This window comes from Pezoporus wallicus, unplaced genomic scaffold (genome assembly GCF_028554395.1).
Source record: "Pezoporus wallicus isolate ANWC-B61680 ecotype Strahan unplaced genomic scaffold, APGP_CSIRO_Pwel_v1 contig_593, whole genome shotgun sequence".
NCBI lineage: Eukaryota > Metazoa > Chordata > Aves > Psittaciformes > Psittacidae > Pezoporus > Pezoporus wallicus.
In genome coordinates this window covers 1,143,472-1,158,401 of record NW_026642342.1, presented here as the reverse complement: position 1 = coordinate 1,158,401, position 14,930 = coordinate 1,143,472, and the positions used below count along the sequence as shown (strand labels likewise).

At 49.4% G+C, this 14,930-nt stretch overlaps 1 protein-coding gene across 3 annotated transcripts in view; it reads right to left on the bottom strand.

The window, feature by feature from the left end:
• Nucleotides 1–14,930, bottom strand: part of EPHB1 (EPH receptor B1) — a 77,627-nt gene that overhangs the window by 48,675 nt on the left and 14,022 nt on the right. For all 3 annotated transcript variants that reach the window (XM_057428997.1, XM_057428996.1, XM_057428998.1), the window contains exons 2-3: nucleotides 4,495–4,559; nucleotides 431–1,112 (exon numbers count right to left, since the gene is read on the bottom strand). In XM_057428997.1, the coding sequence (XP_057284980.1) occupies nucleotides 431–1,112; nucleotides 4,495–4,559 (747 nt within the window). The remainder of the gene's footprint in view (nucleotides 1–430; nucleotides 1,113–4,494; nucleotides 4,560–14,930) is intronic.

The window sequence follows — 14,930 nt, the reverse complement described above, 5'->3', positions numbered from 1 at the left end:
CCAAAAAACACAGTAAAAAAAATTCAAACCAATTAATGCTGAAAATCAGAGCAGCTTCGCTGCAGCCGGGCCCAACAGCAGCTCCCGGCTCCCGCAGCTCTGCTGGGGGAATAACAAGGCAGATGAAAGCGGCTCTGCCTGCGCGGCACTTTGAAGGTAACAGATCACAGAGGAGGCTTCCAGCGGGCTCGCAGCAGCAACTGCTCATGGAGTTTGGCCATGGACTGACCGGAGCACACTAAGAAGACACAGGTTGACTGCTCCCAAATCCCTGCCTGGTCCCCAGAGCAACACTGCTTCGCAGCAGGTAAACGGTGCAGAGCCCATTTCACAACAGGCATTACCCAAAGGAGCTTGTCTGGGGACAAACATTTTGTTAAGCAAAGCTCAAAACCGATAGAAGCACCTTGTTAGCCAAAATCAGCCTTACCTTTGCAAGCCACATTGTTCTCCGGCTCATAACCAGCCTTGCACGTACAGCGGCCGATGGGGACCATCCACTCCCCATCCCCATTGCAGTACAGTTTGATGGGCACATCCACCTCCTCAGCATTGGGGATGCAGGTGCCACGGGCAGTCACTAGAGAGGTGCTCTCCGCTCCTGTCATCGTCTCTGGGAAGATGGCAAAGTTCTGCACCACGCTGGGGCACTTCTTGAAGAAGACCCTGACAGACAGCAGAGACATACAAGCCCCATAGTCCTGGAAAGCCAGGTAAAAGCCATTGCGGGTCAGGGGCCCGAAACTTCTCACTTCTGTGTTCACCTTCATCAACCTGCCACCAAAGTCCACCTGGGAGAAGCTCTCGTCAGCAGCAATGGTGTCCACTTTGAGGTAGGGTGCCTCTGTCCAGAAGGCAGACTTCTTGGTGGCAATGACAGAGTCTGTCTCGTAGTAGTAGAGGTTGAAAGTCTCTTTGCAGGAGCCAGGGACGTTGGGGAGGCTGCTGCAGTCCCGCACAGTGAAGCGCATCTCGGTGTAGATGCGGTGAGCTCCACGCCGGTTGATGAACGTGGTGAGGAGCCAGTTGTTCTGGTTGGGCTCGAAGACATTGCACACCTGGTATGTACGGATGGTGTTGAGGTTTTCGTCGTAGCCACTGACTTCTTCCCACTGCAGAAAGAAGGGAGAAGTGATAAGATGGAGGTAGAAGGGCTGGCAGTGGCCCATGAGCCATGGAGGTGCTACTCACTCTGCACAAGACTGGAAAGAGAATCCTAAAGCCCCAAAGAGACTAGAAACATAGTCAGGGACACACAACAGGATGCATGGGCAGAAACACCACCTGGGACAGCATCAGAAGAAATCCTCACCCTCCTGCCCCTGCTTGTCTCCCTCCATCGCTCCCATCTGAACATCTTTTCCATGTAACCATCTTAGCTGCCCTGAGAAGATGTAAAAATGGAAAGAAATACACTCCAGGTATGGGGACGTAAGAAGAAAAGCAGCACACAAGGATACAGCTTCATTAAAGCCTAAGCCAGCACATGTGCTGGAGAGTGAGGCTGACCCCAGGCTCTCAGCACGATGGGATCATTTCCCCTGGGAAAGAAAACTAACTAAATAAAACATCACTGCTGCAGAGAGACAGAATATAGATTTGCAATTCGATTTATAGAAGGGCATTAATATAATCCAGGCTACAATTTCAATTAAGGGACAGCGGCAAACTGTGAATAGTCTGTGATGGCATTAGAGTCCTACAGACTGATTTACAACCTCATAATCCATTCATTCTAACTAATCCATGTTTACAGTCTCTTCATAACAGCGTTACTCGTATGACAATCTTTAAACAGCACTCTGAATATCATGCATAACTTCCAGGAGTGATGCTATGGCAGCACTCCTGGGTGTTTGTGCCTACATGGGGATACAACGGCAGATGGGTGATGCCAACCTGCTCTGTCACGTTGAGTCTTCCCAAAGAGCTCATGTACCACAACCAATCCTGTAACCCTGATTTTGCCATCTTCCATTTTCCATTTAACAACCACTTTCCTCACCTACTCCGCAAGCTTCTCCCTTGTAAAACACAGCCCTGATGTAAAAAATCACAGGTTCTTATTTTGTTTTCAAAGCAGGGTCCTCCTCATGCTGCCAAGAAGTGCAGCAGAATGCTTGCTCCTGGGTCCACCTACTCAGCTCCACTAAGTTTAAGCAATGATCACAGCTCAGGGTTGCATGTTGTTGTTAAACAATGTTTACCAAGACAGCAATAAACTCTCACACATCCAGCTGAGTGCTCTCCCTTCTCATTCTGTACCATGAAAGCACTGCAAAAAAACCCTCTCCACCATGGACAAAATGTGTGAATTCACTTCCCTTTCATTATCAGACACCTTTTCACATGAGAAAGGTTCTCCCCAAACCAAGGGGGCTGGCATTGTTCCCCGGTCCCAGTTTCCACCTGGGATGTGCATTACAGCCCTGTCATCCAATCAACACCGGATGACAAGCTCTCTTCCTGCACTCACACCAGCATTAACACCAGCTCCACTGTCTTTGCTGAGGGAATCCTTCCCTTCACTCCACCCACCAGCTCCTACACCCCAGCCAGGTGCATGGGAGGGGGGACATGACCTGTTATCCTTTATTCCCGGTGCCCATCTGGGAGCCAGCTCTCTCGCCAGATCCTTCTACGGAGCATCTCCTGAGCTTTGCTGCTTTCCTTTGCGGGAGGGCTGTAAACAGCCTCAAAACTCGGAGCCAAAACCTGCCAGCAGACCCTACCCACACTTCAAGCACCCAGCACATGGTGCTGGAAATAACACGTAATGCCACTTGGAAAACCCTCCTGAGGGTTTGGGGCCAGACCCATATGCTCCCTTGGGAATCCCTTGAGTTCAGCAAGGGATGAATCCTGCAACCAGGCACTGAAGAGCAGCAGGTGCCTGTGTCTGGAAAGACCCACAGTGCCAGCAGCTGCTGCCATCAATGCTCTAACAGCAACAAATGCATCATTTTGACGAGATCCCACTAAATAATTCACAGGGAGCTGGAGATTAAGACAATGTTATTCTCTGTCTCTACTGAGATTTAAAGTGCATCCAGTGGGGAGAGCAGAAGGACAGCCCACACCCCACTGCAGCCAGTCCTCAGCGACCACAGCCCCTGCTGTCCAGCTGGCATCTGAGCCCCAGCACTAATGTCAGCATCCCCGCTGAGCCCCAGGGCACATCTGTGAGCCAGGGTGAACAGTTACTCTCAGAGCTCAGCCCAGCACAGGGGGATACCACTATCCAAAGGGACTCAAAGCCTGCACACAGCCCACGCTGATGGCAACCCCAGCGTCAAGAGAGGTGGCTCATCAAATCTCTGCACCTCCAGCCCCAAGAGGAATGAGAGGAATGTGGCAGAAAGAGATGACACTCCAGCAGTAGCCAGGAGCCCCTCCCCCACCCCCTCTCTCCTGCCCCAAGGTGCAGGAAGGTTCCATTTATAGATGGCAGCTACTCTTCTCCCTAACAAGCAGAAATTCATACATGTATCTTAGCATCTCTAAGCCAGGTTGCTTGGATGGGTGACACTCTGCAAACCCTGGCACCCACACTCTGGAGAGGCTTGACCAAATACTGGCCATTATCACTGGACAAGCCAAGAAGTGATACAAATTTGCCCCCTAATATTTGTTGTGAGCTATTAAATGGGACAAATCCTAACACTAAGAGCTGTAACCAACCAGCTCATAAAGACTACTGCATGCCTGGAGCAAAAGGTGTGCAGCCTCATTTCTTTCGAGGATCTGGCCAAGTCAGTCACACCCTAATGAAGATGCAGGCTGGCATCCTTTCCCCTTTGGTGACATGTACTGGAGGCCCTGGGGACAGACTCTGCTGCTGTACTCATCCCTGCCTAATCAGATGCCTGTACTACCATGATGCCCATCTATCAGCTCACATCTCCTCCTACCACCACTTCTCTTCCCCACTGGCTGAGTCTCTCACTTTCTCTGCCAGGGGAATGTGAGTCAGGTTATTTTATGCTTCCATTCCTCAAAGGCTCGTATTATATAAAAAAGATGTTTTAAGTGCCTCAGGGTGTTTTGTTCCTCATTACTTCATAAAAGTGACATTAATAGCCAGGGAAGAGCACTGCCGAGTGCAATTATGGATGATGTTCCAGGTATGAAAGCTGTTTTGAGCCTACTAATGTTTCCTAATTACAAGCCTTTTGGCACAGGGAGAGGGAAGGCGTGAGCAGAGGGATGGAGAGTGGTGATGGGGATGGACCCTTCACCTGGGAAGAAGACAGGCAGGGGAGGAGAAACCAAGCAGATAGAGACCACCTTTGCTGAACTCCCAAGACTGGTTCAGGGAAGGGATGCTCAGCCCCAGACCAGCCATGCAGCTTTGCACAGATGTCCCATACTAGCCCAATGGGGCACCACTGTTCCCACTACAACTTCTTCAGCTCCCCACCTGCATTTTAAGTTAAATAGCCCATAAGAACCCCATGAGATCATGTGAGGATCAGCTGGACAAGAAACACTTACCCCTGAAGGCGGGTTGGCGGTCCAGCCCAGCTCGGCCGTCGCTGTCCGTGTATCCATCAAAGTTTCTGAAGAAACACAAGAAAAGGAAAGCAAACTATTCACTCCTGAAGTTTTCGATGACATTATGAGCTTGGAGCCACAGAAAAACATTCGGCTGGGTTCACAGAACATGCATCTGACCCTTGGAGCTGCTCAGAAATAAAGCAGCAGGTGCCCTAATACATCTAATGAACAGCTTCACTCCAGAGCAAATGGTGCAGGACAACACTCTTTGCAGAGTCTCAGCCTGAACCAAGCCCATGCTACCATCTCTGACCCTCCCAACAGTGTTACCAAATAAAACTATTTAAAAACTAAGAAGGATGCTGCATTTCAAGGAGTCATTACATGCACATACAAAACCCCATCCAGGCCCGTGAGTTTGCATTAACTCCTTGGAAGCAGCAGGAGACAGGGGGAAAGACTCCTACCACAGGCAGAGCCCACCCTCTCCTCCAGAACCTCCATATGGGCTTTTCAAGTGGGTCCCATTCAACTTGTTCGCAGCTACTTGCTTCGCCCCGCAACACCAGACATCCCCTTTTATGCACTGCATCTGTCTGGTGCCCTGAGTTGCCCTGGCACACAGTTGTTATTTGTCAGAGTGATTTCATATAAGCAAATAAAAATCACACTGTTTGAGCCGGTTTAGTCTGCTAGGGGTCTTCAGATGGAGAATTTGGTGGGAAATGTTTAGAAGCTGTAATACAGCTGACATATCCCCACTTTCAGTCTTTAAAAATAAAACCCAACAAAACACAAGAAGAATAACAGCGAGAGCAACAACATATAGAAACAGATGGGGAAAATGCTCCAGGTTTTATTTATTTGTTTGCAGCAAGCAGACATGCAGATTCATTTCCTCAGTTCTTGTGTCTCGAACAAGCAGGAGGAGGAGATGCTGGCACAGCCGAGCACCTCCCGTCGTTCCCCTTTCCCAGGTACTCATGGCAGCTTTACAGTGCCAGGAAAATGGGTGCAACCAGAGAAATAAAGGTCAGGAAATAAAAATCAGCCCAGGAACATGAACTGCCGCTGGACCGCTGTTTTTAATCTCTCCACGCCTGCTCCAGCAATTGCATGAGGGAAATGAGACTCCTATTAATCTTCCCACCCCTCCCTTTGCTGGCTGCTCTGGGATGGGAAGCCAGAGAAGCGTGACCAGGAACTCCCCACCCTGCTACAACTGATAAATGCTCTAACAAAATCCCTGCCGGAGCTGCTGGCCCAGCCTGGCTTCCAGAGGTAAGCATAGCCGTGGAGGGAGGGAGAGCAAGGCAACTGCCCCAAAGAGAGAAGGAAAGGGTGCTCGGGAGCATGCAAGGCTTCTGCGCCCCTAACCAATCCCAGGATGCTTCTGTGGCACTGCCAGGGAGCCTTCAAAGCCCACAGCACCCACTCATTCACCCCTACAGGGTACACAAAAGCATGGTGGCCTTCATGCTATCACAGCATGTTGCTCCATACAGTTTCAGCCCTTTTCTGTTTGGCAGAAGCCAGATAATACGATCCCAGTTCCAACTCCTCAGGACCAGGGGCTCCAGACCTCCAGGAAGTTTCTGCTCACCACCAAGCCTTCCATCCCTTGCAAACAGCCCCACACCTCATTAAGTTGTCATTTAATGCTCACTATGGCCCTTCAAATAGCAGGCAGACGTGCCCATGCATAAATGGAAGCAAAGGCGGAAGCAAAAGGCCGTGCAAGCACCTCCCAGTCCCCCCTCCCAGCAGGGCTGTGCAGGGAAGAATGCTCTGAGAGCCCCTAAAATGATCTCTGCTTTTCCCCACAGCAAATGCAGTATCCTCGTGCCATGCACAGGAAACTGAGGCAGCAGAGTCCAGGGTGACGCAGGGAGCGTTGGCCAGCCTGGGACCCAGCTCACCCACCCCATGGTAAGTAAGGACACACTCAGTTACAGGAAAGGCACTTCTTGCAAGGGTTTGTTCAGGCAGCATTCTCACTCCATCATCTCCCTTCCTGTTCCACACACTTACAGCTTCCTTCTCCAAGCCATTGGGATGGGATTTGGGATTTTTTGGGGGGTGGGATGATGACAGAGGAATGTACTCCTGATAAAATACAGCTGCTGTGCAGGGCAGTAGCACGCGAGGACCAGCGCTGCTCTGAGGCGACATCCACCAGGATCCCACCCAGGAGATCTCACCCCTTAGCTCCAGTTTCTCCCCAAAGGCTCTTTTGGAAAGAAAGCAGCAGCAGCAATGATCACTAAAGAGCAGACTTCAAAATAACTAATTAAATAAATAAATTAATTGAACACAGAGAAGCTTTCATTTGGAGGTTGTTGGAGCCCCAAGGGGACTGTGTGGCTGTGGCCAGGGAGGTTGCATTCACGAGGTTTCCACACTGATGCACATCTCACACTTCAACAGCTTTGTGTTTCTAAAGCAATTTGCACACCCAATGAAAAAGAGGGCTGAGAGCCACTGCTAAAAGTTTGACCCTCTACAGACCACCTCTTGCTCAGATTCTGCCCTGAAGCTGCCATATACAAGAAGATCCATAACCTGGTAAAGTGGTTTGGTTGGCTTGTTGGTTTTTTTTTACATAAACTGGCTAAATTTCAGCTCAAATTCCTGCTGAGCTCACCCTAACCCCGTGACTGCAGAGGCACTGGCACCAGAAAGACTCAGCTGAGCAATTTCCCATTGACCTCCGCTGCTTCCTCTTGGAGGAAATCTTGGCTTTTACTTCATTTTCTGGGAGGTTCAAGTAACCCCGTGACACCAGGGGAAATCCCACAGGGACGTTTACGGCCAGGCCACTTAGGGCTAAGGCTGCTGAGCACCCTCCTTCAGCACTGGGGGGGTTGCAGATGATGCTGCCTCTTGCCCTAGTTCCTTGCAAAGCAATGGGGGATGAGAGGAGGCTCTCAGTGCTCATGTCTCCATCTCTGGGCTGCAAAATATCACTACCAGTGTGCAGACACAGGGGTCGCTTCCCCCAGGCATCCAGCCCTTGGGACCAGGCAAAGCAGGGGCAGGAAGTGAGATCCCTTTGCCTGCTAGCAAGGGGATTACTGCAGACCACTGCCTGAGTGGCATTAACCAGTGGAAAAGCCACACAGATACCTTGCACCTCTCCTCTTGCCTGCCTCATCCTGCTGTGAGGACCACTCCTTGTTATTTGGCACTGGGTATTAACGCTATCATCTCCCCATGCCTCCTACATCTAGCATGACACCATTAGCCACACCACATGAACCCCGTGCTGCCTGTTCACCTGCATCAGACAATCCCAGCACCTCCACTGTGCCAGCAGGCAGGCTCAGTGCCCAAAGGGCAAATGCAGGTAAGGCGCTGCCCTTCCCTTGCCTGCTCAAGGTACAGCTACTCCAGCAACTCATTTCACACACGTGTGCAGAGCAGATGCCCAGGGGATGCTCTGCTCAGGAGGGAGCTCAATACAATTCACTCAGAGAAGTCTTCAGGACCTGAGCCTCCACTGAAGGCAGCTGACCAGGCTATAATGGCTGAAGTCCTCATTAGAGAGAAGACAAGCTCTGCTACCAAGAGCTTAGCTCTCAGAGTGAAGAATCTTCAGCTGTATACAGTAGATTTTCTTTAATGGACACATTACTTTAAACTAAGCCTTCACCATCTGTTCCAGTCCCTAATTATCAATACAAAAACAAACGTCTACTCACAATTACACTCATAACAAGTAAAGATGCCAGCAATTAGAATGCACCAGCATCCTCGCTGCTGAGCGGCACATCCATCTGTGACAGTGCTCATGCAATCCGGGCAGGGAGAACCCGCTGCCATCCCCGGCTCCCCTCACCCTCCTGTCCAAACCAGTGAGAGATGTGGCCAGAGCTGATGCCTGTGGTGGGATAAGCTGGATCTCAGAGAAGCAAAGGGAAGGGTGGCATCCTTCAAGTTACTCAGGCAAGAGTAGACAGGTGGGGAGCAGGGCAGCGCAGGATCCACTGCAGGAGCTGATGCCACCTCACCAACCACCCTTCCCAACAGGATTTAAGCCTCTTCCAGAAAAACCTTTCTGAACTACCTAAAACAAAGTCAAACTTATTTCCTGAAACCCCCAGCTTGAAACCTGTATTTCAGATCTCTCCAGCAAAGAGGGCTCCTGCCAATCTCATCATAGAAGGTGGGACTTTTCCCTGGCAGGGTGCAAGGTCTGGCTACAGGCAGAGAGAGGCGGAAGAAAGGAGACCAACACAACTTGATCCTGTTTCAGCACTGTCATCTGGACAGAAAGAGGTGTGACAACAAATCTGTCCAGGGGGGCCATGAAGAAACTTCCAGGAGTACTGCACTCCTCAATAGATGCCTTGGGAACATGGTCCCTCTCCCAGAACAAGAAGCAACAGCTCTCGCTCCACAACATAATGGCAGGAATCAGCCTAAGGCACTTAAAATCAAATGCTTGGGCATATGCAAAGAGATGCAGGCATGTCTAAGATAACCAAGAGGAAAAAAGACAGAAATTAAGCAAAATAGGGAGAGAAGGCTTGGTAACAACAGATGGGTAGAAGGAGATTTGGAAAGGATGCCAGCTGCTGGGAATAAGCCCCCAAGATGCGTGGGGAGCAGAGGGGTGCATGTCAATAGCTGAACCTTCACAGGGAGACGGGAGGGCAGGCATTGAGCAAGAGGCAGCGCACATGTGGCCATGCAGGGCTCAAGTCTAGGGTCCAGGGTGACAGAGGATGCACTGTGGGTAAGATCTTCAGAAACTTGTCCTGATGTGCTACAGTACAAAGCTATCACTGGCGGGTTCACTGCATGGTCCAGCCCCAGGGCATGTCCTCTGGGCAGTCCCAGCCCCATAGCATGACTTCCTGAAGGGGAACAAAAGCAAAAGAGTTTTTTCCACAAGCAAAGCACCATATTTTCCCCTTTATTTCATGCTCATAAATGCCAAGCTTTCCTTCTACCTCCTCTTTCTCTCCCAGGAGCTTCAGCAAAATCAACCCAAGGCAAGCGCACAGCTTGGGAAGCTTCTGTCCAAGTTTGGTGACATTACCAGAAAAAGGGAACTATAAAGGAACAGAGCCAAGATGCTTTATTACAAAGACTAGTGCTAAATAATATCAACTGCTATGATGCCGCAAGCTCTGCCTTGCCATGGTTGTCATGACTTCAGGCCAAGCCCAGACTGCATCCATGGCTTTCATCACCATTAATTCATGATTGCATCACACCTCTCAACATCAATGGGAAGAAAGTCCCACAGGTGCCAGGGGAATAGTCTGAATTTAATTCTATTTCCCACAGATGAAGGGGTTCAAGCACACACCAGGAGGTTGCCTGAGTAATTCCAGGTGCTCTTCATGACATTGCTTCTGACCACAACATCCTATAATGTGGTCCAGGTTCACCCTTGCAAGGCTTCAATATACCCTGAGCTTGGACTAAGCTGGGAAAAAGCATGAACATGTGATGTGTGTGGCTTTGCCACAGGGACCAAGGCAGCAAGGTGCTGGGCACACATACCCCACAAAAAGCCTCTTCTGCAGGAGGACTCCCCATCTGGTTCCAGCTCCTAACTGAGAGGGAGCACTACTGCTCACCCCTTATGCCACAAAGGAGCCAGCAGCTACACTGCATGAATGCCATGACATCTCCAAGATGGTTTAATTACAGTGCTATAGAGGTAGGCAAGGTAAGAGCAGGATCAGCCTCTCTCCTTTGGTAAGAGCTGCTGCTCTGAACAGTTTCCTGAGAGCACCAGCTTCCAAAACAGCCTCTTACTGTATCTAAATACTTTCAATCAAAAATATTACAGCAACAACTAATTACATCCCATCATTCCCATAGCTCTCTGCCTTTAATGGTGCATTTTGCTGCTACTGAACGATGTTGAAACTGCTCTGGAAGTGCATAACGAGCTCTCCCTATCAATCTCCCGCGGGTTCGTTATGAAGGATTACCCACTGAATAACGAACCCGTCGAGAAGGGGGAGGATGTGCTAAACAACAACAAAACAAGTCAACACCCAGCATCTTCTGCCTGTGTTTTAAAGGAAACCACCAATGCTCTGGGGTCTACATGAACCTCTTGGGGTAGAGGAGCCTGCTCTGCAAAGACACCTCAACCATGACACTACCATCAATGGCCACCAGCCAGCATAAGAACATCTGTGGTGGCCAAGAAAGCCCTGCTTTTGGTTGGAAAAAAGAAAGAATTTATACATATACATATCAGCTGAGGACGAGTGTGCTGTGTCAATTTGTGATGGGATGCGTTAAGCTGTGGCTGCACAACACAGTCCTGGACCTCCTCTGGGATCCCTTGTCAATGGCATGGATTTCAGCATGCAATGAAGATGCATCACAGCAGGGCAGGCAATAACTTAATGAAGCTCAGATTTGGGGGTGTTTGCTCAGCAACTATATAACAACTTTATCAATAAGCCGCTGCCTGCTGTGACTGCAGGATGAAACGCTCTAATTACAAACAGCAAACACTACCCATATCAGGATATAGCAAATTGAAATATACTGGTTGATGTGCCTGAAAACAGACAGTAAAATACCTGCTTGAATTTCTGGAAGCGTATATGCATACACACGGCAAACCCAGCATATCAGGCAAGAGCAAAGCACAGGAGAAAGACCCTCCACCAAGCCCATGTTTAACACCAGCTAAAAAAGTTCAGGAGGTGATGTAAAGTTTGGACCATAAGTCCCACTGACCAACACTCACTCCTCCCTGCACACCATGCAGAAGAGACCCAGCCCCAGCATTCCCTCTGGGTTTTCACACTTGGAAGGGGCTTGACCCAGCATGGGTACGTGGTGTTGGATGAGCTCAGCTGAAGCCATACAATCCATTAATTATAATCCTACCAAGGAGAGAGACAGTAAATCAAAGAGACAACCTGCCTGCAAATAAATTACACGGGGGAGGTGGAGGGGGAGAGGAATGGAGAGGAAAAGAGAAAGAACTGCAGAGGGAGAGATAAGGAAGAGGGAAGGAAACAGCAGCAAATTACCAAAACAAAAAGAGCACACATCACAGGGAAAAAGAAAAAGACAAAGGGGACTAAATCACATACAAAGACAAGAGAGAGGAGATAGGGCTTTCAATACCTTTTGTTTTCTTAATTGTAAATCTACTTCAGAAAAACTGGGAACAAGTTTTAATCCACCAAGCTCAAACCCAGATATCGGATGCTAGGGGAGAATCTCAGGACAGCTTGTTACAGGTAATCCAATGTTTTCCAAATATAAAGGAGCTCATTTGCTCCTGTAAGTGACAAAAGTCAGCTGATGATATCATACTTTTTATAATTGCAAACAGGCCACAGGTATACAAAATCCACACACAGATCATAGTCCATGCCTAAGTATTTACAGATGGGAGCAGATGTGTTTGGCAACTCAAAATCAAGCAGCAACAAGGGCCGAGAGAGCACTTTAAGGAATGCTCTGGCCCACCAGGACAGAGCCAGCCATCCCAAGAGACATCCCTACTATCACCACCCAGGAGCACATGCCAAAGCAGATGAAGACTCAAGGTTGGGTGCCTGAGGACACTCTATCCCTTGTCACACAGTCAGGTGGTTTCAACATCAGATGGGCACAGCACCTTGCATTCTGGACCTCTTGGGTAGAGACCTGCTGACTTGAACAACCATCTCACCAGTCAAGCAAGTGAGGAGGATCCAGTCCCCCAGCCCACCACAAACCCCAGGGGTAGCACAGCACCTTAAGGGATGGCAAGGATAAACCAAACATGGGATAGTGATGTCAGCAACTTCATGTTTCTGCTACTTTTCTGTAGCTCACTACTTGGTCATCAGCCATGTATAGCATTGGTTGCACATGGTGTGCTCCAGGCAGGTTGAATGGAAGCAAGCGAGCGAGCTCTATGAGAAGGATATTCTGCCAGGAGCTCTTCCCTTGAGAAGAGATAACTTGATCTTCATCATGCTATATATGAAAAGACAAGGAACCTCCCTAAAAGGAAATAAAATAAGAGCAGCATTTAGGATTTCACAGACAAGGACCATTGAAGCCTAATGAGTTCAGTGAAACTGGGATTTCCCTTGGAAAGGATAACCTTTAAATACAGAATTTGTCAACTAAGAAGACAGAGAAACCATAAACATCAATATCATCTGTGATTACACATGCTAGAATAAATAAAAAAGATGAATAGTCTTCATGTGTGGATACACAGGACATTCACCTGTGGAATTGCCTGAGGATCTCCGCAGCAGTATGCTCATACATGTCTTACAGCTGCACCATGCTTGGCTATGAAGCCAGTCTTCAAGACCTACTCCAGCAATGTCTCTGTGCTGGTGGTGCATGACGTTTTGCTGAGCTACTGCACCAGACCTATCCATGCAGCTCTGCTTCCCTGCTGGATTTATTTTGCCTTACTGTGGGATAGCACTGCCTATGAGGAAAGCTCTATAAACCCAAAACATTTATCCTACATTTCCCTTCTTGAGGGATTCAGGATGAGTCACAGTCTTGGACCATGTTCTCCAGGAAAGCTTCGTGCTCGCTACAAGAACATGCATCTCGCAGAGCCCTAAATCTAAAATGCCAGCCATAAAGAGCCCTCAAGACGAGAGATGCACCTGGCATAGTCCAGCTCCTATTTACTAGATCTGATTTTAAAATGTCAAAGGGATTCTGCATGAGCTATGAACATGACAGACTGCTCAGATGGCGAGCAAGCACCATCGGGGGACTGAAGCTTAGCAAACAGCATCCCTTCGCCCATGCGCATCTCCTCCCAACACATCCAGGGGCTTGGTGTTTCAGACACCAAAATCTGGGAGAAAAACCTCCCTTTTCACCCTGACAAACACCCTGACTGCCAACAGCCAAAGCCAGACTGCTTGGTTGAGCCAGAAAACAGTTTACTCCCCTTCCGAACCAAAATTAGAGGCTTGCAAAGAAAAATCCCGCTCTGGACAAGCCAGCGTGAAGCAAGCATGCAATGAGCTTGCTGGCACAGCCCAGCATAGAATAACGGCAGCCAGATTGATCCTGTATTTTTTAATGCAGCATCCAACACGTACTAAAGCCTTCAGGGAGGCCAGTCAATTATTCTTCAGGTGTAAATAATAACCAAACAATAGCAACAGTACTGCTGACATGAGGATGCATCCTGAACATCGTGCCCTGGGAGCCTCAGAGGGTGGAGAGGAGGGAAGGCAGGGTAGCACGTCTGGAAACATGCAGGGATGCTCTGACTGCCACTGGAGATGTGGAACTCGGCTCTGGCCTCAGCGTAGCACAGGCATCGAGGGGAGGAGGTGGAAATATTGAACCTCAAATGGAAGAAGCTGCAAAAGCTTGTTGGGAAGCGGCTCCCGCACCACCTCCCTCCCAGCACCGGCCGCCGTGCCGAGCATCAGCTCTACAGTTTTTGCACCATATGGAGTCATCTCACGAGTGCAAATGAGGCAAAGAGCACGAGAGGCAAAGTGAAATAAATCTGTGCCGCCACGGGGGCTGCTGGCAGCAAGGGAAAGCCTCTGGTGGGACACAAATGGGAGTGGAGGAGGCTCCACTGCATCCCCCTTTGGTGGAAAGCCAGCCCCATCACCTGCCATGTCCTCCCCACCATAAAGCTACACACATGGGAAAGGGAGGGAAAGGGGACGTAGCAAAACCAACAGGTCCATGACAAAGGGCACAGCACCCTGTGAGCAGACCCGAATGGGTTTTTTTTGCTCTGGCCCCACAACCAAACGCTGCTTCCCAAAATGTCCTGCAAACCCATCCCTTGGCTTTACAGGTTTGCCTGGAACTCACCTTTTTTCTGTCTTTTTATTTTTCTCCACTCTGATTTAGGCTAAAGAGCCAATGGCCAGGATCTGTAACTACCCTCCATCCTGTCCCCCAAAATTTTACTATCAATCTGAGCTATCTTTAGGTACGTATGCACGTGATAGCTGGTCCATTGAGTAAATAAAATGTGTTTGCCAAGGTGTTTAAACACCCATCCACACAAGGATGACACTGACAGGCCAGTGGAGCTGTGTTAAACCCTTGCCTAAAACTACTGACAGCTACAATCAACTGCAGTTGCCCCTTTAGAAGGTGTTCTTCATTAATGGGGTGCACTGCAGGGGCTGCAGGACCCTCTTCATAAGCTGTTGGTGCATAACCTGAACTGTGCCAGGAGCAGTGGGCAAACTGCTGCCTGCCTTCTCCTGCTCCTGGACGTGCCAGCACGAGGCCCTATGTCCCCCAGGTTTCTCCCCACCAGGATCTGTACTCTGTGAGAAGAGGGGGAAAAAGGAACACTGCTGAAAGTCAGCCTTAGATCACAAGGTTTTGCTTAGGACTCGGCTTACGCCAAGCTTTTCCTGCAAGCTGCAGCTGACTGAACTGCTGCGTGTCCACAGCTCCCACCAGCTCTGGGAGGCAAGGAAGGAGGAAGA